This window comes from Leucoraja erinacea, chromosome 13, assembly GCF_028641065.1.
Source record: "Leucoraja erinacea ecotype New England chromosome 13, Leri_hhj_1, whole genome shotgun sequence".
NCBI lineage: Eukaryota > Metazoa > Chordata > Chondrichthyes > Rajiformes > Rajidae > Leucoraja > Leucoraja erinaceus.
The window spans coordinates 30,682,477-30,710,141 of NC_073389.1; the positions used below are offsets into that span (position 1 = coordinate 30,682,477).

A 27,665-nucleotide genomic window follows, 5' to 3' on the forward strand; every position below is an offset into this window, starting at 1 on the left:
CACTTTGATGGAAGGCGAAATAAAGTTCAAGTCCCTTCCCTTAGTTCTTCCTCGGTCATGGGCCTTGAGCCTCTGTTGACTGGAAGATCTTGACTCCCATAGTCGGCGGCGTTCGGGCCCTCTGCGTCGAGGCGATCCGCTCCCGCACCGGGGGGATGTCAGCTCCCCCGCGCTGGACGATCGAACCTCGCGTCGGGGCTGGTCAAACCTTCTGCGACGTTGGAGCTCCCGACTAGCCACTCCCGACTGTGAGCTCTTGATGGTAAAGTCCGCGGTGGTCGCGGTGGTAGCGATCCCAGGCAGGGGATCAGCTCCGATGTTAAGTCCCGCAGTGGGGCTCACGACAGTCCGAGGCGGCTTCCAGCTCCAGTGATGGAAGGCCGCAGAAAACGCCGGAGAATGTTATCCGAAAAATAATCACATCTCTGGCAAAGTGTAGGAACTTGAAAAAAAAGTTTCCCCCGATCCCCTCCCCGCTCCCCCACATAAAACAAACCGAAGAACATTCAAACAAACTTTTAACACACTAAAAAATAACAAAAAGAATGGAAAAACGAACAGACTGCCGGCAGGGCAGCCATCGCCCTGGCGGCCCTGGTGGTACGACTAGTTACATCTCTGGTCCCATTTCTCAGCATTGTAAATAAAGTGTTCCCCAAAGTAATAACATTTAAATGTATACTGTATTTTACTCTGTAGTTTTCTCCAAGCCCAAGCTTTCTTTGCCTCTCTGTTTCTCTTTCTGTATCTAATTTGATCCTGTCAGTTGTTCTTGTTTCTTTGTCAGATCTTAAATCATATTGGTTTCATATAGCTATTAATGACTATGATATAGTTGGGATCACGGAGACATGGCTCCAGGGTGACCAAGGCTGGGAGCTGAACATCCAGGGATATTCAATATTCAGGAGGGATAGACAGAAAGGAAAAGGAGGTGGGGTAGCGTTACTGATTAGAGAGGGGATTAATGCAATGGAAAGGAAGGACATTAGTTTGGAGGATGTGGAATCGGTATGGGTAGAGCTGCAAAACACTAAGGGGCAGAAAACGCTGGTGGGTGTTGTGTACAGGCCACCTAACAGTAGTAGTGAAGTTGGAGATGGTATCAAACAGGAAATTAGAAATGCGTGCGACAAAGGAAAAACGGTTATAATGGGTGACTTCAATCTACATATAGATTGGGTGAATCAAATTGGCAGGGGTGCTGAGGAAGAGGATTTCTTGGAATGTATGCGGGATAGTTATCTAAATCAACATGTAGAGGAACCAACGAGAGAGCAGGCTATTTTAGACTGGGTATTGAGTAATGAGGAAGGGTTAGTTAGCAATCTTGTTGTATGTGCCCCCTTGGGCAAGAGTGACCATAATATGGTTGAGTTCTTCATTAGGATGGAGAGTGACATTGTTAATTCAGAAACAATGGTTCTGAACTTAAAGAAAGGTAACTTTGAGGGTATGAGACGTGAATTGGCCAAGATTGACTGGCAATTAATTCTAAAAGGGTTGACGGTGGATATGCAATGGAAGACATTTAAAGACTGCATGGATGAACTACAAAAATTGTTCATCCCAGTTTGGCAAAAGAATAAATCAGGGAAGGTAGTACATCCATGGATAACAAGGGAAATCAGGGATAGTATCAAAGCGAAGGATGATGCGTACAAATTAGCCAGAAAAAGCAGCATACCGGAGGACTGGGAGAAATTCAAAGACCAGCAGAGGAGGACAAAGGGCTTAATTAGGAAAGGAAAAATAGAATATGAAAGAAAACTGGCAGGGAACATAAAAACTGACTGCAAAAGTTTTTATAGATATGTGAAAAGAAAGAGATTAGTTAAAACAAATGTAGGTCCCTTGCAGTCAGAAACAGGTGAGTTGATCATGGGGAACAAGGATATGGCGGACCAATTGAATAACTACTTTGGTTCCGGCTTCACTAAAGAAGACATAAATAATTTGCCGGAAATAGCAGGGGACCGCGGGTCAAAGGAGTTGGAGGAATTGAGTGAAATCCAGGTTAGCCGGGAAGTGGTGTTGGGTAAATTGAATGGATTAAAGGCCGATAAATCCCCAGGGCCAGATAGGCTGCATCCCAGAGTACTTAAGGAAGTAGCTCCAGAAATAGTGGATGCATTAGTAATAATCTTTCAAAAATCTTTAGATTCTGGAGTAGTTCCTGAAGATTGGCGGGTAGCAAACGTAACCCCACTTTTTAAGGGAGGGAGAGAGAAAATGGGGAATTACAGACCAGTTAGTCTAACATCGGTAGTGGGGAAACTGCTAGAGTCAGTTATTAAAGATGGGATAGCAGCACATTTGGAAAGTGGTGAAATCATTGGACAAAGTCAGCATGGATTTACAAAAGGTAAATCATGTCTGACGAATCTTATAGAATTTTTCGAGGATGTAACTAGTAGCGTGGATAGGGGAGAACCAGTGGATGTGGTGTATCTGGACTTCCAGAAGGCTTTCGACAATGTCCCACATAAGAGATTAGTATACAAACTTAAAGCACAAGGCATTGGGGGTTCAGTATTGATGTGGATAGAGAACTGGCTGGCAAACAGGAAGCAAAGAGTAGGAGTAAACGGGTCCTTTTCACAATGGCAGGCAGTGACTAGTGGGGTACCCCAAGGCTCAGTACTGGGACCCCAGCTATTTACAATATATATTAATGATCTGGATGAGGGAATTGAAGGCAATATCTCCAAGTTTGCGGATGACACTAAGCTGGGGGGCAGTGTTAGCTGTGAGGAGGATGATAGGAGACTGCAGGGTGACTTGGATAAGCTGGGTGAGTGGGCAAATGTTTGGCAGATGCAGTATAATGTGGATAAATGTGAGGTTATCCATTTTGGTGGCAAAAACAGGAAAGCAGACTATTATCTAAATGGTGGCCGATTGGGAAAGGGGGAGATGCAGCGAGACCTGGGTGTCATGGTACACCAGTCATTGAAGGTAGGCATGCAGGTGCAGCAGGCAGTAAAGAAAGCGAATGGTATGTTAGCTTTCATTGCAAAAGGATTTGAGTATAGGAGCAGAGAGGTTCTACTGCAGTTGTACAGGGTCTTGGTGAGACCACACCTGGAGTATTGCATACAGTTTTGGTCTCCAAATCTGAGGAAGGACATTATTGCCATAGAGGGAGTGCAGAGACGGTTCACCAGACTGATTCCTGGGATGTCAGGACTGTCTTATGAAGAAAGACTGGATAGACTTGGTTTATACTCTCTAGAATTTAGAAGATTGAGAGGGGATCTTATAGAAACTTACAAAATTCTTAAGGGGTTGGACAGGCTAGATGCAGGAAGATTGTTCCCGATGTTAGGGAAGTCTAGGACAAGGGGTCACAGCTTAAGGATAAAGGGGAAATCCTTTAAAACCAAGATGAGAAGAACTTTTTTCACACAGAGAGTGGTGAATCTCTGGAACTCTCTGCCACAGAGGGTAGTTGAGGCCAGTTCATTGGCTATATTTAAGAGGGAGTTAGATGTGGCCCTTGTGGCTAAGGGGATCAGGGGGTATGGAGAGAAGGCAGGTACGGGATACTGAGTTGGATGATCAGCCATGATCATATTGAATGGCGGTGCAGGCTCGAAAGGCCGAATGGCCTACTCCTGCACCTAATTTCTATGTTTCTATGTTTCTATGGTTTCAAAGGTGCACGGTTAGTTCTGTCAACTCAGTAAGTCTCTATGTTGCTCTGCACTGACTTTTATCACATCACACATCCAGCAAGTTGCAGCATTAAACATTATTGTGCTAAAAGCTGACGAAAATGTTTAATAATTGGGACATGTTGCAAAGTGTTCCATTTCAGCAAAATCTACATCAGAATTTTTGAGACATTTACCATGTCCATTTTTCATTACCATGGTTTCATGCAGATTTAGTATAGAGGCTATTATGCCAATGGAATCTAAATCACTCTTAGTTTCTATTCTTAAACAACAATATTTCTCTGCCTTTCCCTGTATCTTTTTATGCTGTTGCATTCAAATATTTATTCCACTTATACCCTCTGCCTCACTCACTGCAAGTTTATTTGATATTTTTCTTTTAATTTAGTGAAATGTTCAGAAGTGCAAAATACATATGATAACTTTTAGGAATATGACAAAACTTAATTGCAAGTCGTATGAGGATGGGAGACCAAAGAAGGATGTGTTACGGACCATCTCAATGAAAAAGAAAGATAAGAGTTGGAAGGGAATTTCAGGTTTTACAAACACAATAGCAGAGAGCATGTGTGGAATTATGGAAAGTAAGTAGCTTATAGGACTATAGGAAAGGAAATGAATACGAAGATAGGGAGGGGTGACACTATGGAAGGGGGGGTCAACACATGGATGAAAATTTTAAGGTGAAAATGCAGCACATGATTTTGTTTTAAGTTATGACACAGGCAGAGGTGAAAATGACAAAATGTAATAAAGTAAATTGTTAATGAAGCAGATATGGAAACAGAATCTTTGCACAAGACCAAAGCACTAACTTTGGATGCAAAGAATCTGGTACAGTCTTAGATAAGGGGTAAAGAACCAGTCAGTGACTGGGCCTGAGCTTGTGGTGGAACCTGAAGAGAAGTGAAATGAGATCTTCTCTGCGAATAAGACAGTTCCAGTGGAAAGGCAAAGTGATCTAGCAAGCATAAGAGGGTTGGGCATCTGAGAGGATGTGTTTATGTTTAGAGAGATTTAACATTGCTTAGGACAGATAAAATATAGCAATTTTCCACAAGGCTGTTGAAAACCAGGTCACTCAAAAAATACTATTGATTGTCTAAGATTGATTTTTTTTTTTTAAATTTAGGAAGCATATTAATGGATTTAGAACCAAGGCAGATAAGTGTAGTTAAAAGACCATGACCTAATGGAATGGCAAACAGGTTTGAGAAGTTGAATGACTGACTCCTGTTCCTGTGTGCATCCATGCTATTATTAATTGCATTAAAGAAGCAATTTTTTCCTGTAACGTTCTTTCAATTATTTGTTCTCTACTGCAGCATGATAGAGTAGATGATTCAATTCTAATTATAATCCATTTAACTCATCAGTTATTGAAAGAAACTGCTTTTAGCTTCATTAAGGACATTCAAAAATTGTGAAATGCAAGATTTACAGAATTTATTGTGAAACACCACAATATTCTTCAGACACCAAACCTGACCTTGCCAATGCATCATCGTTTCTCTGCAGTTGGCTAAACCCCATTTGTCCCAGTTAAGGGAGTGGTGCCTGCTAGGCGATCAAACATATTCTGGGTGTGGGTGCTTTGAGAGCAATGGTTTCATTATCTGGGACTGAATGTTTGTCCTCGGTTTAACAATGTATAAGCCATTCAAACCCTGGATGGCCAGGTGGGCAATCTCCCAACTTCACTCATCCTGAACTTGAGTTCATACAAAAATCTATTGTCTACCAAGTCCTGTCCAAGATTCAATCCTGTGCTCACTGATGTGAGCAATCCTGTGCTCACTCATTGTTTCCTGGTCGGTATATAATTCCTTATTCTGATTTTTTAATTCCTCTATTCCCTCAAACCCCTTCTTTTCAACATCACACCGACAGACCTTTAAGGGCACAAAATTTCACCGATCCTGACGTTTTGCACACCTTCAATTTTATTCCATCTAATTCTGATGAATGTGTTTTTTATCTCCGAGGCCCACAAATCTGGAATACTATCCTAATCCCCTCACAGTGGAATTGTATGGCGGTGAGGGATGGGAGCAGCACTGATGGATGGAGAGATGGTAGGCGATGGGAGCCCACCACTGATGAGTGGAGGGGTGGTAGGGAATGGAAGCCCAGCACTGATGGATGGATGGATGGATGGAGGGGTGGGGGAATTGAGAGCCTAGCCTGATGGGTGGAATAGTGGTAGGAGATGTGAGACCAGGACTTTGTTGTGGTCGGGGTGAGGAGTAGTGGGACGGGAAAGAGGCTGTCTGTGGTGGATAATTGGGATCTTCCAGCAGGAAGAGATGACAGGGGGTTGCAGGGTTGGATGCGGTTGGAAACTGTGATTGATGAATTATCTCTGCATTGGTCTGGGTGGATGGAGGCTCATAGTTTGACTAACCATGGTAAGCACCTCACTTTGGTACTGCACTGGGAAGACACGATTATATATAGCAGGAATGCTTAATGATGTGGGCTTCCAGGCCAATTGGTCCTGGTTTTCCTGCTTTTCTCCATTTTATGCAAACAAATCTGATTCACCCCCTGAAGTGCCTGATTAAATTTCTCGAGCAAAATGCAAAATAATACTGAAATGATCATTATCACCTTTTTTCGGGAGGGGTGGTGAGGACAGCAATATTCATTCAAGTTACACTCATAGTAAAAAACCTGAATTATGCCATTGATTTTTTTTAGGCATCTTCGTTGAATATTTGTCCTATTACTTCCTTGGGATCAAATGCTCCTGTAAAACCCTGGGAAATTTTATTGCGGAAATAAAATTAAGTTTGTTGCTGTTCATGTTTTACATAGCTGCAATATTTAAAATTGGGTGCGATCCTTGTTTGTGCTTTCACAGCACACTCAATAAATCATTGTACAGTACCCTGTGACATTTAAGCTTCAAGTTTACATATGCCATTAGGCAACAGGGCATTATTTAATTGAACTGAAATGTAATTGCCAATATCACTATTTTCATGATTATTATATTTCATAGTACATCACTGGCTTCTGACCTTCACGTGCCAAATACCCATCTATTTGTATTCTCCTCTTAATGTGAAAAGACTTATCAAGATTGCTTTCTCTTTTAAAAGTGCTGTCTAACGTAGCTAATTGTTGACGTGATGTGATCTACTTATGCAGCTCCAAGTCAGGATAAATGTCTCCATTCTCATTATTCTTTGTTAGTCACAATGGATTTAATCTGATGACGCATCTTTCAATCACTCTTCTGTCCCTTATTCAGAGACACAATTCTATAACCTCATTTTATGTTTCCTTTTGATCATTCCCTTTCCCTTGATCTCACAATCATTTTCAAAATTGATATGACTTTCAAGTTAATTTTAAACCTTAATCCCCTTGTGCTGCTACTTTAAGTAGTTGCCACATTTTTAAATATAAAAACTGCAACAGTAGTCTATAATTTCACTTTATAAGAAGCACCTTAAAGTAGATTAGGGGATTCATCATTTTACTCCCTATTCGAAGCTGGAAAACTAGATTAACTATTTATGATGACTTTTCGATGTCAAGAATACGACAAATATTAAAAAAAAAACATCAACGTTTCATTTATTTGTAATAATATAAATTCCAAGGTTTGACTTGATAATTGGTTCTATACATTGTTTGTTACAATTTTCACTCTTTCCTGTATGAATTTGTACATTTTTGAAATGTAATGAATAATTCATTCAGTGTGTTTTGTAGCAGAGACTCTCTCATGTCAGAGAGATTTTTATAATATGTAATGAGGATTTCAGGCATGATATATTCAGCTAGGTACACAATTGCTGTTCTGGCATCAGTGATGACTAGGTAACAGAATGGAATGAATGCAAAGTTTATCGTATTGTAGGGTGTTCATTTTGTTCTCTCATATACGTCCACTTGAAGCACCAAATTAGTGAATTATCTTTACAGTCTAATACTCCAAAACCCTTTCCATTCAGTTTTTAAATGTTAAATAGTAGCTCAATACATTTTACAGAGATCCAAGCAAGTTGAAATGGAGCACAGGATGCCAGTGTGGTGAAGGGAGCATCGGCAATTAATACACCTTGGGATTATTGAACAAGTTGATAGCATTACATCAGAGTTTTACTTCATATTGCTTTTATACCCTGTAGCTCATGAAAATAAAATGCCTCGAGCCAAGAAGTTAAATCTGGGGTACACAAAAAAGCTGGAGAAACTCAGCGGGTGCAGCAGCATCTATGGAGCGAAGGAAATAGGCAACGTTTCGGGCCGAAACCCTTCTTCAGACTGAACAAAACAAAAGTTTTTTTGTGTACCTTCGATTTTCCAGCATCTGCAGTTCCTTCTTAAACACAGTTAAATCTGGGGTCTGAGTTATAAACAAAAAACTTGAGCTTCGCTCTTATATTCCTTATGCTATCGTGAGAGCTTGTTAGTTTCTAGCCACGAGTTTTCACTGACAGCTACATGCTACTGACAGCTTCACTGTCATTATGTCACAAGCACGCTGAACCTTCATAGCATGAGGCAGAATTTGGGTCTTTTCTTTCTTCTGACTTATTTCTTCTGCACAATCAAATACCAAATCAACTCTCATACAGGAGATGTTATATGGCAAGATAATGACTGAAACTCCAAAGTAAATCATTGATTTATGCTAATATTAACAAATCCCTTTTGAACTTTAGTTAGCATTAGCTGATACATTTTAGTTAAGAAATAACTTGTATTTTTATGTCCTTGAGATGTCCCAAGTACATCACAGCTGACAAAATACTTCACTGCTGGTGGATGTTACTGGTGCGGGTACGTTTGTGTCCAATGTATGCAGGCACATTTGTAGCATAGGTCGTACAAATGGTCTATATGGGAAGAGTACCAGTACATGTGGAGGTTTGCCTGGAAGACACAAATGCACAAATACAGTGAAGTACTGGTTCATTTAAAATTTGCTTCCTGCAGCATCACATAGTTGTCCCATTGCTGAATCTCTGCTACATCTCAAGAATTATGCGGAACTAAGCAAAGTAATTTTAGTTTATAACTTTCTCAGTCACCAAGTAAACTATAAATTGCATGGTTTGGTATTGGTTCCTGAATAGATGTATTTGACAATCTCTCTCCATTGTACACACATGCATACACACACCATCTCTGTTAAGGCCCTGTCCCACTTTCCTGAGTTACTCATGAATTCTCCCGAGTTTTCCCAATGTTTCAAACTCAGAGAATTACGGTAGTAGCCAGCCGTAGGTACTCGGAGCTATTTCTTTTACTCGTGGACAATTTTCAACATGCTGAAAAAAACGTCCCGACTTACCTGATGCCCAGAGTAACTACGGCTGGCATTACGAGCCGCTACAAAATATCTACGGACTCCTACGGCCTCCTACGGACTCGCTACGGACATTCTCCGAGTTTGAATCAAGGGGAAAATTCGGGAGAATTCGTGAGTAACTCTGGAAAGTGGGACAGGGCCTTTAAGTTAGCTTTGTTATGTGCTGTGAGCAAAATTTGTCTCAGACTCTTTGTTTATTATGAGTTGCAATAATATAATTTATTACAACTTGTAATAAGAACGTAACAAGTTGTTACATTGTCAACTTCACATGTAACAGCTGTCGTAAAGGCATCCTTGTTTAGATTTAAATATCATCTTGTTGTTGAAGGTTTCAGCCCAAATCCTACTTTCTCATCCCTTTAACTCAGCCCCTCACTCTATCTTGTTTTTACCCCATTGTTTATATCCCCCCATTTCAGGAAACATTCTTTATCCCTTATTCCCATTTTTTAAATGTATTCCTAACTCTTGATTCCACTTTTCTAACCTGACCTAATAATCAGTGCTACCTGTTGCATTACTCCTGATCTCTGATATTTATCTCCTTTGATCAGTGATTGTTTGGACCAGACCTTTTCAATGGTATGGTCTGTATTTTCTCTTACGCATTTTCAAATAGTTTGGACATAAAAGGATACATTTTCCTTAGTCTTCAACTAAAAATAGTATGCCAGAGATCTGAAGCCAATAGAAATTTTGGTTGATGACAGCAGTCAGTAGCAATGATGAATTCTGCGATTTACACAAAAAGCAGCCTGTGGGTACATTATTGTGGGGTACCAGGTAAAAGGTGAAAGAGATCCAATTTCTTCAGTTTCTAACTAGGTTCTTATTGATGTTTCTTGCAAGTTCGGATAGTTGTAGCGTGCATGTATGTACATACACAAGGCATGATAAATAATGCTGGTGAGCCACAGGCAAAAGTAACTGGATGGAAATATAATGTTGTGGGAATAACAAAGCCCAGGCTTATGAAAGGGCAGGATATGGTCTGAGATGTTCATAGGAAATGAGGTTTGAGAAAGATAGAGAAGGATGGGGGAAAAAAAAATGTAGCAGTACTGACATATGTAACTAAAATGGATATCATAAAGTGGTCACAGATAGAACATATAAAATCTGAGTTAAGGAACAAGTGAAGTGCTATTTTATCATCTGAGTGCAATCTGTAGACAATGGCGTATTGGAGAAACTGAGAGGACAGATCCCTTTAAATCTTTCCTGTCCATGTTCTTGTCCAAATGTCTTTTAAATTGTGTTATAGTCCCTGCCTTAATTACCTTCACTGGCAGCTCATCCCATATACCTACCTTCAAAGCAAACATTATTTGGGTACAATCCTTCGACCTTCAGGAATACTGACAGAGCAACCAAAATGTGTATTCATAAGTTGACAACGATAGAGAGTGAAATGAAATTAAGGTATTCAAGAGAGAGTTAGATATAGTTCTAAGGGCTAACTGAATCAAAGGATATGGGGGGGAAAAAAGCAGGAAGAGGGTACTGATTCTGGATGATTAACCATGATCATATTGAATGGTGGTGCTAGTTCGAAGGGCCGAATGGCCTACTCCTGCACCTACTTTCTATGTTTCTAAAAAGTGAGTACCTGATAGATATTTAGATAATGTTAGAATCAAGCTGAATATGGAAAGGTTAGGGGAGAAGCAAAAAGTGAGAAGAGGAGAATAGAAGGGAGAAGCCACCTTAAGTTTTCTAGAGGATATAAATACTAAATAGGCTGTAAGAGGAAGAAGGCCAATGAAGACCTGGAAAGTTAATTTATAAATTGAGGCAGAGGTACTACATGATTCCTTTGCATCTGACAGTTCAAATACTGAATAAGTAAAACATTAATAGGATTAATACCATAAAACCTGGCTCTACATGTAGTAAATATATACTAAGTTGGGATGTGAAGCATACAGAGTTACTGAGGAAAGTATACCTCCATAGTGATACCAGAGGATGAGAATTCCCACTTTTATACACTTTCAGAAAAGGCTGCAAAGGTAACCCCACATTCAGGCGCATCTGTATAATTTAAGGATAATCAGGAACCAAATTAATAGTCATCTGAATGAATATAGATTAACTTGGCATGGATTCATTTAAGCCAAATTGTTATTTAATGATTTTTTTATGAGATAACAATGAGATGAGTGCAATGCAGTTAAAATTGTGAACATTTGATAAAGCATCACCATTATTAATTTCTGAACACATTTGAAGCCCACAGAATAAAAAAGATCGTGGCATTAGTTTATTGGCAGGAAACGGAATAAATAAAACGTTATTCTTCAGTCCAGAGGAAGGGTAAAGTGGCAGTCCCGAGGTAACTACTGGAGCCAGGGGAATGCAACAATTGAACTTTTGTCGTTGGAAATGTGATAAAAATGAAGAAGATAATGAGAATCATTTATTGAACATAAACAAACTAAAGGAATGGGTAGACTTATTTGTTTTGGTGGGAAGAATAAAGAGAGACAAATTCACACAAAAATAATGATTTTAAATTGCAAATGTTTTGGGGTTGCTAGAATAGTTCTCTGTGGGGGAGAGAAAATTGAGAGGTGATTCCAGAGAAAAGCATTCACAATGAAGACACAAAGTGAATAAAGAGAAACTCTTTCCATTGACAGAAGTGTCAAGAACCAGTGTCCACAGATTTAAGGTATTGCCAAAAGACCTAAAACCTGAGGAAGAACTTTGTCATGCGGTGCGTAACCACGATTTGGAATTCATGGCCTGAAGGTGTGGTGGAAGCAAATCCAAATGGGGCTTTCAAAAAGGAGTTAGATAAATAATTGATTTTTTTTTTAAACAGCTGCTAAAAAGGAACAGGACCAAGGACTACTCTTTTGAAAACCCAATGCATTGCGCTGCGTGACCTCCATCTGTGCTCTAATAATCCTCTGGCTCGATTCACTCCCAGCACAGTGTAATTTCTGAATCCAACTGTGGCTACATATGTAATTACATTGCATCAGTATTTGTTTGTAGAAGCTATATTCTAATCCCTTTTCCTCTTCCTTAACTGTGAAGACTTTCTTCTAATTTGCTCTTTCACTTTGCTGATCATGATTCAAAGTTTTTATTCATTTATTATGATGATGACCACATTTCAAAAGTTATTTATTAGTTATAATTGTGATGGTGGGAGGGACCTTGGTATTGTAGTACATGAATCACACATATAGGTGCTGTGAGCAGTTAGCTGTCATTCATTGCCAGAAGGTGCAATTACAAGAGGTGTTTTAATGAAATTATATCTGGCTTTGATAAGACTACATTGGAAGAGATTGGATATTATCAATATGAGAAAGGGTCCCGACTTGAAACATCACCCATCCATCCCTCCACAGATGATGCCTGACCCTTTGAGTTTCTCTAGCAGTTTAATTTTTACAATAGATTGTACAGGTCTGATCTCCATATCTGAGGAATAATTAATTTTCAAAAAACATACTACAGGTAAGGTTTTCCAGATTGATTCCAAGGTGGGTTGGTTGTCTGCTAAATTAAGCAGACAGGACTTATATCCTCTTGAATTTAGAACAGTTATAACATTTAAAAGAGTACATTAGGCAAGGACATGGATAGGAGACATTTTGAAGCAAATGGAACTAGGCAAATTGGTTGGCATGGACAAGTTATACCGAAGGACCAGTCTGCAGTCTGGAACTCTCTTACTCAGGAACATAAAACTGCTTTTCAGTTGGCTGGTGGCAAATTTCATTGAAGATATTCAATCTGTTGATGTTGATCGGTTTGAGGTAATTTGTAAAGATTTGGCAGTTGCCTTTTGCCAGTGAACTAATTTCCTCTACATAGAAGGAATCTTCCCATCTCAGGCAAGTGTACTCAGCAAGAATAACCATGAAGATAAAATGTGACAGCCAATTTGTGCACATTCATGCGATAAACCAATGCAGTAATATACAGATAAATTGTTTTAATGATGCTGGGTGAGGTATAAAGATTTATCACAATCCAGGGGATAAATCTTTTGTTTTTCTCTGTAATAATGCCATAGAACCATTCTGTCCACTAAAAGAGGAAGGCGGGACCAAGGTCTCCTACAAGAGATACTACAGAGGTGAAGCAATCATTCAATACTATACCGGATAATGGTATCCTAGATTACACACTGAGGTCTCTCAAGAGGAACTGTGGCCCATGACCACCTGATTCACTCAAGAGACACCAAGCCACAGTGAATGCCTTGAAAATAATGTGTCAGGCACTTTCTGAGCTGTGTTCATATTTAATTTATTATAGAAGTGCAGCACTTATTGATGCCACTATGTGTGAGGGAAATGTTATTCATTTCATGAAATTGTATCTGCTCAGTTGTGCTCATTGCTATATTTCAATTTGTTTCCAGACGAGCATAAAAGAAGGATTTTTACTGAAGCAAACCAGCTCATTTCAACGATGGAAAAGAAGATACTTCAAATTACGGGGACGGACTCTTTACTATGCCAAGGATTCGAAGGTACAATTATAGAATTGAGAAATTTACAGCTTAAGTGTGGACCAAATATGACCAATTCTTAAGGAGTTGGTCTCCTTTCATCGACTTTTTGGAATCATGTGATGCAGCGGTACCGTAAACATTTGTGATTTCAGTTCATGACGCAGATAGATCTACATCTCCGAATACAGATTTGAAAAATTATCTTTTAAGAGGCCTTCTATTTTTACTTTTCACTTTCTCTCTTTCTTTTTTATTTTTTATATACACACTTCACGTTTTTCTACTCTCTACCATCTATTTTTCCACTTTTTCCTCTTTCTATTGTTTTCTTTTTCTTGTCTTGCTTACTTCCTTCTCATAACATAAAACTAGAGGTTGTACATAGAATGGATTACGGTATTACATAGTTGGCACCTAAAATTAGGTTCCACTGTACTGTTTTGTACTGTATTAACCTAATAAAATTTTTTAAAAAAAGAAGAAAAAAAAGTGTGGACCAAATGCCTGGGATGTCCACAACAGAGAAAAAAGTTGGAGGTATTCAAACAATTTACAAATCTGTTTTTGTCACCTTGTAGTTTGTGCAATTAAGGTAGTTAGTTGGATATTTCTTAAATATATTAAGGTTTTCTGTCACCATCATCCTTACTGACAGCGTGTTCCACTACACTCACTCGGTGAAAATATAATTTATCCCCTTTAAACCTTCCAAAAATAGCTTTATACTACCTCCTTGATCTGTGCTAAAGTTTATTTTAGGATTGAACGTAGAACATAAAACAGTACAGCACAGAAACTAGCCCTTCGGTCCACCAAGTCCATGTCGAATATGATGCTGAACTTATCTCCTTTGCCTGCACATGATCCCTCTATTCCCTGCACATCCATGGACAAAAACATCTTAAATGCCGCTATCATACCTTTCCCCACAATTCCCCTGGCAGCGTGTTCCAGATAACCGCCGCTTTCTGTATTTTAAAAAAACTTGCCCCCACACATCTCCTTTAACCATTGCCTCTCTCTTCTTCAAGCCATGCGCCCTAGTCTTGACATTTCTACTCTGGGGGAAAAAGGTTCTGACTGTCTATCTTATCTATGCCTCTCCCATTTTACGTACTTCTCACAGGTCTCCCTTCAGTCTCCAATGCTCCAGAGAAAACAATCTAAGTTTTCCCCTCTCCTTGTAGCTAATACCTTCTGATCCAGGCTACATTCTGATAAACCTCTAATGCATCCTCTCCAAAGCCTCCACATCCTTCCTGTAATTGGGCAACATTCATGCCCAAATTGTTTATGTATATCACAAACAAAAGAGATCCCAGCACAGATCGCTGTGGAACTCCATTGATCACAGCCTTCGAGTCAAAATAATACAACCTTCTTTTATCAGTAAGCCTCTTCCAAATCCAAACGACCAAGTTGTCGAGGATCCCATGCATTTTGATCTTTTGGATCAGCCTACATGAAGGACCATTTAGGAAGAAGGAGAAGTGATCTTATTGAAGCATTTAAGATAATGAGGGGACTTGAAGTTCAATGCTGCACGGTTGTTTTCCCTTGACTGGGTGTTACTAGGAACCGGGAAGCGTGATATGAGAATAGGGTTTGACCGTTTAAAATAAAGTGATCCTAAAATATATTGAAATCTGTATATATTGAATATATACAGAAATAAAAGGGTGGCCCAGTGTTGCAGTAGTAGAGTTTCTGCCTTACAGCGCCAGAGACCTGGGTTCGATCCTGACTATGGGTGCTGTCTTTACGGAGTTTGTATGTCCTTCCTGTGACCGCGTGTGCTTTCTCCGGATGACCGGTCTCCTCCCACACTCCAAAGACAGACATGTTTGTAGTCTGAAGAAGGGTTTCGGCCCGAAATGTTGCCTATTTCCTTCGCGCCATAGATGCTGCTGCACCCGCTGAGTTTCTCCAGCTTTTTTGTGTACCTTCGATTTTCCAGCATCTGCAGTTCCTTCTTAAACACATGTTTGTAGTCTAATTGGCTTCAGCAAAATTGTAATTTGTCCTGAGCTTGTAGCATAGTGCTAGTGTACGGGGTGATTACGTTGTGGACTCAATGGGCCGAAGGGCCTGTTTTCAAACTGTATCTTTAAAAGCCTAAAAAAATAAAGTTTAAAATCCTCAGATTATTGCTTTTATGGGGAGTGAAGGGTTATTGAGAATAAGCAGGAAAATGGAGTAGAGATCAAGACTAGATCTGTTGTGATCTGCTTGAATTGTCAGCCAGATTTGATAGGCTATATGGTGTATTGCTGTTCCTATATTCTTAATCTTAAAAAATCTTTAAATACTTAAAAAAATTAAAACAAATATATTTATGTTAATTAAATTAAGACATAAATCATCCACAAATGTTGCCCCCACTGGTGAGTTAGCAAAAACATTAGGCTTTGTTTGCTGGTAACAGATGTCGTTAACTGGACCATAATTGTTTATTTGTGGTTTTAACTAAGGTTTTTCCAGTGATTAATTTTTCCAATTGTTTTGATACTTTTAGAAGAATGTAACTGATTCATAGAAACATAGAAAATAGGTGCAGGAGTAGGCCATTCGGCCCTTCGAGCCTGCACTGCCATTCGATATGATCATGGCTGATCATCCAACTCAGTATCCCATCCCTGCCTTCTCTCCATACCCCCTGACCCCTTTAGTCACAAGGGCCACATCTAACTCCCTTCCACTGCAATGAATACTTTTTGTCCCTTGTTATTTTTTATCTTACCTCCACTTCTTCTTCGCTGAAACCAATATCATTTCTCTCAACAAATCATTTTTCACAACTGTCCTTGTGTTGTCCTTTATCTTACCTCCACTGTTCATCTCATTTCCCCTCCCCAACTCAACATCCCGGCCCAACTCCTCACTTATTTTTCCATTTTATCTGTCCCTTCTAAATATCATTGTGTTGGTGAGTAGTAAAATCTGGGAGGTCATGAGGTTGTGGGGAGAATTTTCTTTTTGTTGGATTAATGTATGTAATGTATAAATGGGTATTTGATGATTAATGTGGACTTGGTGTGCCGAATGGCTACTTTTCATTCAGTATCTTTCTGTAACTTTATGACCATCAAATACCCAAGAATTTTTAATTTCCTGAATTGGTCAACCTACGATCAGTCTGAAGAAGAGTCCCGATCCGAAAAGTTGCCCATCCTATTTCTCCACAGAAGCTGTCTGACCCAATGAGTTATTCGAGCAATAATTTCTTGATTCAATCAATCAAAATCTAATAAGCCTTTTAAAAAATCAATACTTGGAGATAACTTTTAGTCTATTATACGATTTAAAAATAGAGCACACAATAACCCACATTAAAGTTTAGGCAAAGTTTTAAATAGTCACTACCTGAAAATTACACAGAACACCACAAAAGAACACTTTCTTTCCAATTTGAATGAATTTGGCATGCTGACTAAATCCTGGATTTAGCATTGTGTCAAAGCTATGTTCTGTTGAAGACCCTTCTGTGCAAACTGTCTATGCATTGGTAAACCTATTAACTTTCATATACATTTCACTACATTTAAGTGTTGCTTCTAATCTCCGGAATTTCCTCCCAAAATCTCTCGACTTCTCTTTTCACCTTTTAGAAATGCTAAATCTACCCCTTTGACCATCTAAACTTTAATATTTTGTTGAAGTACGATGGGGTATTTTTGCTATGTTAAAGCTGCCATAATAATGGTACAAGTTCTTGACGTTATCTCAAACATCTGTTAAAATGGCTCCACATTCATCACCAATATTGCACAGTATTGCACAACAAAGTGCTCTCACTAACTACCAGTTTTTAATTCTTGTTGGTAGTCCCACAACCTCTGATTAATATTTGATACCTGGTGCCATGAAACTTGTAGGGCAATTGGAACATTGCAGATCAACAAGAAAATCTATTAAATAAAGGCATTAGATTAGCTGTTTCCAAGAGCAAACTTACTAAGTAAGCTCACGACATGTTTTGGGTTCAATATTTATGCTGCTTTTCATTATCATGTTTCTCTCGTGAATTTAAGAGATTTATAAAGATAGCACTAACATTCTTTTCATGCATTAAAAAAAAAAGAACACGTTTACAGCAGAAAGCTATATTTACAGCTCCATAATAGGACATAAGAGCTGATTGTTGCACAAATTCTTCTGTTAATGCTTTGCCATTTAAAAAAAATATGTGCAGAAAAAGCATGGTGCAAATTCTTCATAGTTTTCAAATATGAATCAGATGGTAGGTATGAAGCTTTTATTAAAATATTGAAAATCAAAATGCTTCATCCAATTAAGCATATATTTTGCATCAGCAGAGGAATAGTGATTTGAAAACGTATGTTGCCTAGTTAGTTGAAGGTAAGGGAGGACTTGGCGTCCTTTTTAGCATGGGCTGGTGAGATTTAGGCATGATTAAGTATGTAGATGGATGATACAGTAGATTAAGGTATAAGTTGTACTATTTGGAATCTCCTACCAAGCCAGGCAGTAAGCTAAGAGCATTGTGTGTTTCAAATTACCAAGAGGTCCTTTATTGGGAGAATTATGGCCCTGTCCCACTTAGGAAACCTGAACAGAAACCTCTGGAGACTTTGCGCCCCACCCAAGGTTTCTGTGCGGTTCCCGGAGGTTGCAGGTGGTTGCCGGATGTTGCAGGTAGTGGAAGCAGGTAGGGAGACTGACAAAAACCTCCGGGAACCTCCGGGAACCGCACGTAAACCTTGGGTGGGGCGCAAAGTCTCCAGAGGTTTGCGTTCAGGTTTCCTAAGTGGGACAGGGGCATAAGAGTCTGGGGAAATGAGCTACATGCAACCCAAAATACTTTTTCTTCTACATCTCTGGTTCAACACTTTACAAAATAGTAACTTATACAGGAACTTTATTCAAATGTGAATGGAACCACAGTGCAACATTTGTATTATGAAGCAGAGTTCCCCTTGAACAGCTGGATGATATACAGGAAATTATAAGATTTGCTATCCTTACTTGGCCTCATCTAAATTTGAGCTTAAACATGGAGCAATATGATTGACATAATAGCATTCCGAACTAACCTAGCAACCACTCAGTTCTATCAAATGGGGAAGACAAAACATTCTAAAAATAAAACCAGACATACAAACACTCTAGATTTAGGGATTACAAAGGTACAAATCCATCCCACTTGATACTACACATAAACATCTGCAGACTTGCCCACATTGCCTACATGTCCACAGAGTAGTCAGGCAATATTCTAACATAGTCATACTCAGAATCACACCGTTCAGCCAATGTTCTGGACTCTTTTATCACCATCTCCGGTTATGTGCAGTCTACGGCATTTTCTACTGACTATCCCCTACCCGTCACCCGATGAATCAGCGTTCCGTTTTGAATCTACTCAGATTTGGACAGAATGTGCTCTAGTCACAGACTCCATTAAAAAAAAATGATTTAGAACCACCACTGACTTACTTGGCCGATTGCTATGAACAGTTGGTAAGGGAACCAAGAGGCAAGAGAAATCTTTATCTAGAAATTTGATCATACTCATTTTTGGAGTAGTAAGTGGGTTTGATGCTTAGTACTAATGCTAAAATATTTGTTAATGTAATTCTTATGGTACTTTGCAATAATTGCTCTTTTTTAAACACTATCTGTGGGTTTCATAGCATCTACGAGCAGAGTTGGCAGCAACCATGTCATATCCACACAGACTGTTGGGATACAGCATATATTGAGGGCTGATTAGGTCCATTAAATGCCGTGAGACAAGGCAAAATAATTAGCAGTAAATACTCATCAGAGAGCAGCATAACAGAGTCCCAGTCTTGACGCCTCAGGATTTGCTGTTATGCTTGTTGACTGTGAGTTAACAACAATGCTTGAAGTTTTTTGGAAAGACAGTTGGTATTGCACATGTTCATGATGTAAATTCATATGTAAATGACACTGGTGAATGATCTCTTATCAATCTGCATCCATTAATGATTATATTGGTAAGAGTGGCCATTATATAGTTCTTGTGGAGGTAGAGTGATAATATCGCTGTGTTGCGGAGCAAGTTTGGCTGCTTTAAGATGTCCCTGTGGAGTAGGTGAGTGTTAGAGTGTGAGGGTTGTGAAAATAAAATAGAATTTGTTCAGATTAGTGTAAATGGGTGCTTGATGGTTGGCACAGGCCTGGTGGGTAGAAGAGGTTGTTTCTGTGTGATGTCTCTATGATTCTATGAATCTAATGGAATAAATCAAATACATGGCATCTCTGTAAAATATGTTGGACTGTTAGCAGTAGAAAAATAATCTTTATCGTTTCAGTAACCTCTTGGCCTGGCATATCTCTCAGATTCCTATCACTGTCAAATCATGAGATCACTATGATTAAATGAAGAATCTAGTAGAACACACCGTGAAGAGCACCAGGTATACCTAAACGTTATAACACCAAATTAAACACGCATGGAACAACTAAACGATTATGCTACAGACAAAGTTAAACAATCACACAACCAACAGATTAAATATAGTTCATACATTCCATTGTGAAATGTGGTGGATAATCAATCTCCTAGGATGGGTCTGCATGAACCTATCCATCTTCAAATGTGATAGAACCCAACACAAATACAAAGACTAGTTTAGAGTTTCTACACCTATCTTCAGCTAGAAATGGTAAGTTGATGATCTGTCTTGGTGATCTCTTGCCATTCAGAAGCCAGTTTATAGTTAATTTAATTCACGCCTCATGATATCAAGAAGCGGGCTGAATGTGCAATGGGACCAGAAATTGTTCTAGCTGTAGCAATGAAGATTTGTGCTTCAGTACTAGCTACACATCTAGCCATGAGTTTCCATGTCTCTATGACATGGGGATCTTCTCAGCAATTGGAAAAATTGCCTGGGTATGACCTGTTCACAAAAATAGAATGAACCCATCAAGTCTGCATTCACTCACAAGCAATGTGTTGGAAGATATTATTGACAGTGTTACCAAGCATCACTTACTCACCAATACGTGCTTACTGAAGCTTAGTGTAGTTTACTTCAGAGAATAACTCTCCAAATGTTATTTTGAAGACCTGGTGTGAATATTGACCAACGAGCAGAATTCCAGAGGCATTTGACAGGGTGACTCAATATAATGGGAATCAAGGGGAGTTATATACAGAATAAAGGAAGATGTATGTAGTTTTTGATCCATCATTTTAGTCTCTGAACATCACTGTAAGAATTCCTCACAGCAGTAACTATTCCCATCTTTGGTTGCTTCATCAATGACCTTTATATGAAAGCCAGAGGTGGAGGTGTTTTCTGTTGATATCAGCTCCAGTTGCAGCTCTTGAAATAAAGCAAGCAACATGGACTGAAGCAAGCATAGACTGATGAGTGATGGATAATATTTGTAACTGAAGACAATGATTATCTCCAGCATGACTGAGTTTAGCCACGTCCCTAGACATTAAACTGGTCAAATTCCATAATATCATCCTGGGGGATGGATCACCATTGACAGGAAATAAATTGACCAACCAGTTAGACACAAAATTCTGAAGTAACTAGTCAGCGGGACAGGCGACATCTCTGGAGAGAAGGAATAGATGATATTTCAGGTCTGAGAGTCAGGGGAGAGGGAGACGAGAGATATCGAAGGGTAAGGTGTGAAAACGACAGATCAAAGCAGACGTTGATGAAGGAAATGGTTCATTGTTGGCTGAGGGGGAAGGTGACAGCGAGGCATACAAAATGAATCAGGAGGACAGTGACACTAGTCGGAGAACTATTGTGGGGGAGAGACGGAGATAGTAGGGAAGTAAAGGTTACTTGAAGTTAGAGAAATCAAAATTCATACCACTGGGTTGGAAGCTGTCCAAGCAAAATATGAGGTGCTGTTCCTACAAGTTGCTTTGGGCCTCACTCTGACAGTGGGGGAGGCACAGGACAAAAAAGGTCAGTCTGGGAATGAGAGGGGGTGTTCAAGTGTTTAGTAACAGGGATATCCCATAAGCCAAGCCGGACTGAGCGGTGGTTTTCAGCAGAGGTGACCAACCAGTTAATTCTGTGGTTATGCAAGCAACTTAGAAGTTGGTTGTTTTCCTATGATTGGCTCACCGCATTTTTGTGTGTCTGATGGAATATCAGACTTGCTTAATCGAGTTGTGCTCCAAAGTAATGAAGACATTTGATTTGACATGATTTGATTGGAACTTCATACATCACCCTGAGATTTTCACTCTCTATCACCTGTAGCTGTAACATGTACCATCTACAAAATGTTGTTGAATAACTTACCAGAATCTTTTTGACAAATCTCCAAAACGATGGAGCTCTATCATCCAGAAAAATTGCAGGCAGCAAGTTTTTTTTTAATACCATGGGTTACAAGTTTCTATCCAAGTCACACACCGTTGTGATCTGGTTATCTACCCGTGCTTCTTTTCCATGTCCGGATCAAAGTCCTGGAACTCCTTATTTAACATACCACGGGAGCATGTTCACCACCGGCCTGTGGTAGTCCAATAATGTAGTTCTCCATCTTCTCAAAGGATGGGTATTAAATGTTGACCATGCCAAATACAGTCACATCCCACAAGGTAATAAAGCAAATCTATACACTCCCATATTGATTGTATTAAAATGATCTGACTGTGATAGACAGGGACCTCTACTATTACTTTCTGTGAGAACTCCCTTGGTTTCAAGATGACTTGCTTCATCTCCAATTCTTTGTGTCCTGAGGTGAAAGTGAGATCAGTGTGGAGCCACAGACCCTTCGATAGGAGGTGCCTGAGGGATGGGTTATGCTGGATGGTAGAGGGTGCACTGCATACACAAGGCTTCAGTGTTCCTGATGCTTGAACCCCTGATTCTGAATCTCACTCCTAACTTTCTTTCTCCACGGTGTGCAGTTAACAGCGAGGGATTCCCTGGAGTCAATGGGGATATTGGATGTTTTCAAGCAAGCCATAACACTTTGTGAATCTTTTTCTACCCATCTGGTGATCTGTTCCTGTGCGACAAGAGCAGGGAATATAATGCCTCACGTACATTGATTGGAAAAGCTGATGGAATGAGACTAAATATGTTTGATTTTTTAAAAAAGCCTCAAAGCAACATGGACTGATGTTAGGGACAACAGCTAATATCAGGAGATCGAGTGATTGGGGTCTGAGCAGAGGTGAACAGTAAGTTGATGTGCAATATTCAGTGAAAACATAGAATGTTTGTGTTTCGCTCTCAGATAGAAGCCAGTAAATATGCTCCTTTGAAAAGATTCACATTTTTAATTTGTGATCACAATGAAGTGACCCAAATGCCAAAAAAAATTGATGTAGAATATGTAAATCATCTGAGATTTGTTTTGTTTTTTAAAAAATCTCATAACATCTGTCAGATGAAATTAAAAAACCTAAATTGAAAGCACGCTTGGAAGCTGCATGACATTGAATCATAGTCGCCTTAAACTTTGCTGTGGAAGACATTTATACAAGCATTTTGTGTGCTCCAGTTACAATTCCAATCTGGTCATTTAGCAAAGTCATTCATCCATTTGTTGAAGTGAGTTCATGATAACTTAATTTCAGATAAGCCTTGAGACCAATACATATATATTGGTACATATACATACACACCGGGACTAAACTCAATTTTCTTTGAATGATGAGATGAGTCTATATCATTCAGGATTGATCCTCTATCTCAAAACCCGGGCATTATTTGTCTGCAAGAATTATGTTTTTGAATTTATAGGTCTGGCAATGAAGTGGTTTAATTACAGGACTGGTACCCAGAAGCCTGGACCATTGATCCAGAGACATGAGTCTGATTCCAACCACATTGGCTAAGGAATTTTGGGAAATTGAATAATTCTGAAATGGAAAAAAAAAATGAGATGAAACGACGAAAGAGTTGGTTCCAGAAAGGAAAGGAAATCAGTCGCCGTTATGCCCAGGCAAAGTTACCTGTGTCTCTGGAGTTGCCAAGGTGATTGACTCTTAACTGACAATTGAAATTATGGAACAAGATACTCAGTTCAAGAGTATTTACGAATGGACAGAAAATGTGACTTTATCTGTGAACTTTACAATCCGTGAACAAATAAAAAATAAACACCATTAATTGATCAATAATTATTCCTTGAGTAACACCATGACAAGCTGGTGTTTGTTATTGGCTGCTGCACTAATTCTCTGCTGCCATCACATTAAGAACAGCACTGCACTTCTTGCTTCTCATGTATTATGTGATATACCTAGTTACACCTCTCAGATATTTTGCTGGCTTCCATGGTACAATAAAAAAGAACACACAATACACAATAAAAACTTAACACAAAAACATCCACCACAGCATTCATCACTGTGGTGAAAGGCACAAGGTTCAGTCAGTCCTCCTCCATTTTTCCACGTGGTCGGGACCACAAACCTCCGCAGTTGCCGCTGCGGGCGGCCAGATGTACAGGCCCTCTCGTCTGGAAGGTAAGTCCCGAATTGGTGCTTCCCTACCGGAGACTGCGGCTTCAAGATGATGTAGGCCGCAGGCCAGAGGTCGAAGATCTAAGTCCCCGCCACACCACAGCTAGAAGTACCGCAGAGCGAGGCTTCAAGATGTTGTAGGCCGCGGGCCGGCGGTCGGAGCTCTTCTCCTCCGGGGTCCCCAACGAGGGATCCCAGGCTCCGCAGAATGCAGCTTCAGGATGTAACAGCCGGCGGGCCAGCGATCGGAGCACTCCCTTCTGGCGACCCCCAGCGAGGGCCCGCCCGCTCCATGATGAAAAGTTCACGCTGCGCCCGCTGCTGAAGCTCCGGGCCCGACTCCGGGACATTAAAACAAACATTTGAACATACTAAAAAAACAAAAAAAGTAGAAATGACTGACAAACGCTGCTGGCAGGCCAGCCATATCGCAGCACTCACAGCGCCCCCACCGCACCCACTGCGCTATCACCATCACCGATAATGACAGTACAGATATCAAATAGGTGTTGAAAACTAGATAGACATAAAAAGCTGGAGTAACTCAGTGGGACAGGCAGAATCTCTGGAGAGACGGAATTGGTGACTTTCGGGTTAAGACCCTTCTTCAGACTGGTGCTATTAATAAGATAGGCACTGATAAATACAGCAATGATTTCATGAGAAATCTTTTGATCCAAGAAATGTGTCATGGCGATTTGCATGAACACATGTAGCGTGAGAAAGAAATGGAATGAGATGGTGAGAGGGAGGGGAAGACGCTCATTACTCTGCTGTCCATTCTTTGGAAATTGCAACCTTCACTGGGATTGGTCTTAAACAATGTCAATTAAAACATGGACAGTTAATTCATATGTGTACCAATGGCCAATGTTAGTAGAATGATGTTCTTATTTTGATAGTATTAGAGTATCAAAAGTCTGAAACGAATACACGCTGCCTAAGGGTATTAGCTTTAAGGTGAGGGGAGGGGAGGGGGGGAGCGGTGCAAAGTTTAAAGGAGATGTGAGGGGCAGCCTTTTGCACAGAGGGTGGTAAGTGCCTGGAATGTGCTGCAAGGGTTGGTGGTTGGGGCAGTTACAATTATGGCATTATAAGGCTTTTGGGAAGGCAGATGCATGTGCAGCGAATGGATAGACATGAAATATGCGCTGGTAGATAAGAGATGGTCTTGGCATCATGTTTGGCACAGACATTGTGGGCTGAAGGGCCTGAGCTTGTGATGTACTGATCTATTTTCTATGAATCAGAAAAGTGGAACTCAGTGGGCGCGGCAGCATCTATGGAGGCTAAGGGATAGTTGACATTTCGGACTGAAACCCGGAATGAGGATTGAGAGTGTAGAAGGATGTCATGAAGAGGTGAGAGGGAGGGGTGAAGTAGGAGCTGACAAACAATAGGTGGATTTAAGTGAGGAACAGTTGATGGGCAGATCGAACCAGGTTAGGGAAGAAAGGGTGGCGAGGTGGGTGCAGAGGCTGGTAGGTGATTTGGAGTCAGCAAAGGGTTGCCGAGTGACACAGCCTTGGTAATACACTGCCGAATGCCTGGTTATTGCTGAGACCACCATGCTAGATTCCAGGATGTGGAGGACCAGTGAGAGTGGATGGATGGTGAGCAGTGCATCTGACAGGTTGGGGGTTTCATCCAGCAAAATCTGGCTCACAGTTAAATTGCTTTTACTTTCCTTTCAGACAGTTCACAATAAATAGTTTACAAGAAATCATAAATTCATTGTCATACAATAAATACTAGATGGTTCTTTTCCAAAATGTCCTTTTTGGAAACAGTCTCTATTTTAACCCCATTCACAAACTCGTATGACAAGAAGTAGAAATGTCTGATACCTGTTGTCATTCTGATGATTCTACAATAGCGTAAGTAGCAAATGCCGAGTTAAAGCCGTGGAATTGTGAGTTCTTAATTTGCAGTTTCTGAAAAATTATATTGATCTTAAAAAGAAATTGAAAAGATTGGAAGTTAAGACTTTTTTCAGCAGCTGGCTAATTAATCTAAGAAAATAAAAATTGAAACGTCTAACTGCTTAACAAAAGGAGCATAATTTTGTAGGAAATTCTGTTGTGTAAGACACACTTGGGTGTAATAAAAATCGTTTTAGTCAGAATTCAATTATTGAGTGTTCTAGACTTCCTTGTATAGTTGTTTCACCCCAAACCCCTCGGTGTTTTAAACATCTAAACAAAAGCATGTTGCAAAATTTAGTCTTGAGTTTCTAATTAAAATAACAAAATACTTGAGATCTCATCATTTTATGCATGTACCTTTGGGACCTCAGTTTGAGTTTTCGCTCAGATTGATCAGATAGAACGCCAGCGCTCCCTGTGGGGCTGTAAAAATGTTGACTCAAGTTGGGAATCTTATCTGAGATCTCATTGAGCTTGTTTCTATGGTAGAAAATGAGCAGCAATTTAGCACTAAATTGGAAATCTTGTTGAGAAAGGCATGAAAGAAAACCATGTGGAAAATTGAATTGTTCCATTATTTTGTTTAAATATTTACTTATTTAAATAAAAATCATGAATGGGTAAAAAGAGTCAATGACAGTGAAACCAATTGTGAATGAAAGGTAATATTTTGAAACCTCCAAGATGCCTTTAACTGCAAGGATGGCACGGAGGCGCAGCGGTAGAGCTACTGTCTTACAACGCCAGAGACCCGGGTTCGATCCTCACTACGGGTGCTTGTCTGTCTGGAGTTTGTATGTTCACCCCATGACCTAGGTTTTCTCTGGTATTCCTGGTTTCCTCACACACTCATAACCATATAACCATATAACAATTTACAGCACGGAAGCAGGCCATCTCGGCCCTTCTAGTCCGTGCCGAACACGTACTCTCCCCTAGTCCCATCTACCTGCACTCAGACCATAATCCTCCATTCCTTTTCCGTCCATATAACTATCCAATTTATTTTTAAATGATAAAATCGAACCTGCCTCCACCGCCTTCGCTGGAAGCTCATTCCACACAGCTACCACTCTCTGAGTAAAGAAGTTCCCCCTCATGTTACCCCTAAACTTCTGTCCCTTAATTCTCAAGTCATGTCCTCTTGTTTGAATCTTCCCTCCTCTCAGTGGGAAAAGCTTATCCACGTCTATTGCTCTCATCATTTTAAAGACCTCTATCAAGTCCCCCCTTAACCTACTGCGCTCCAAAGAATAAAGACCTAACTTGTTCAACCTTTCTCTGTAACTTAGTTGCTGAAACCCAGGCAACATTCTAGTAAATCTCCTCTGTACTCTCTCTATTTTGTTGACATCCTTCCTATAATTAGGCTACCAAAATTGTACACCATACCCCAGAATTGGCCTCACCAATGCCTTGTACAATTTTAACATTACATCCCAACTTCTATACTCAATGCTCTGATTTATAAAGGCCAGCACACCAAAAGCTTTCTTTACCACCCTATCTACATGAAATTCCACCTTCAGGGAACTGTGCACAGTTATTCCCAGATCCCTCTGTTCAACTGCATTCTTCAATTCCCTACCATTTACCATGTACGTCCTATTTTGATTTGTCCTGCCAAGATGTAGCACCTCACACTTATCAGCATTAAACTCCAACTGCCATCTTTCATCCCACTCTTCCAACTGGCATAAATCTCTCTGTCGACTTTGAAAATCTACTTCATTATCCACAACACCACCTATCTTAGTATCATCTGTATACTTACTAATCCAATTTACCACACCAT

At 39.9% G+C, this 27,665-nt stretch overlaps 1 protein-coding gene across 2 annotated transcripts in view; it reads left to right on the forward strand.

Moving 5' to 3' along the window:
- dgkh (diacylglycerol kinase, eta) overlaps positions 1–27,665 on the forward strand; it is a 303,149-nt gene that overhangs the window by 111,645 nt on the left and 163,839 nt on the right. For both annotated transcript variants that reach the window (XM_055644779.1, XM_055644780.1), the window contains exon 3: positions 13,400–13,510. In XM_055644779.1, the coding sequence (XP_055500754.1) occupies positions 13,400–13,510 (111 nt within the window). The remainder of the gene's footprint in view (positions 1–13,399; positions 13,511–27,665) is intronic.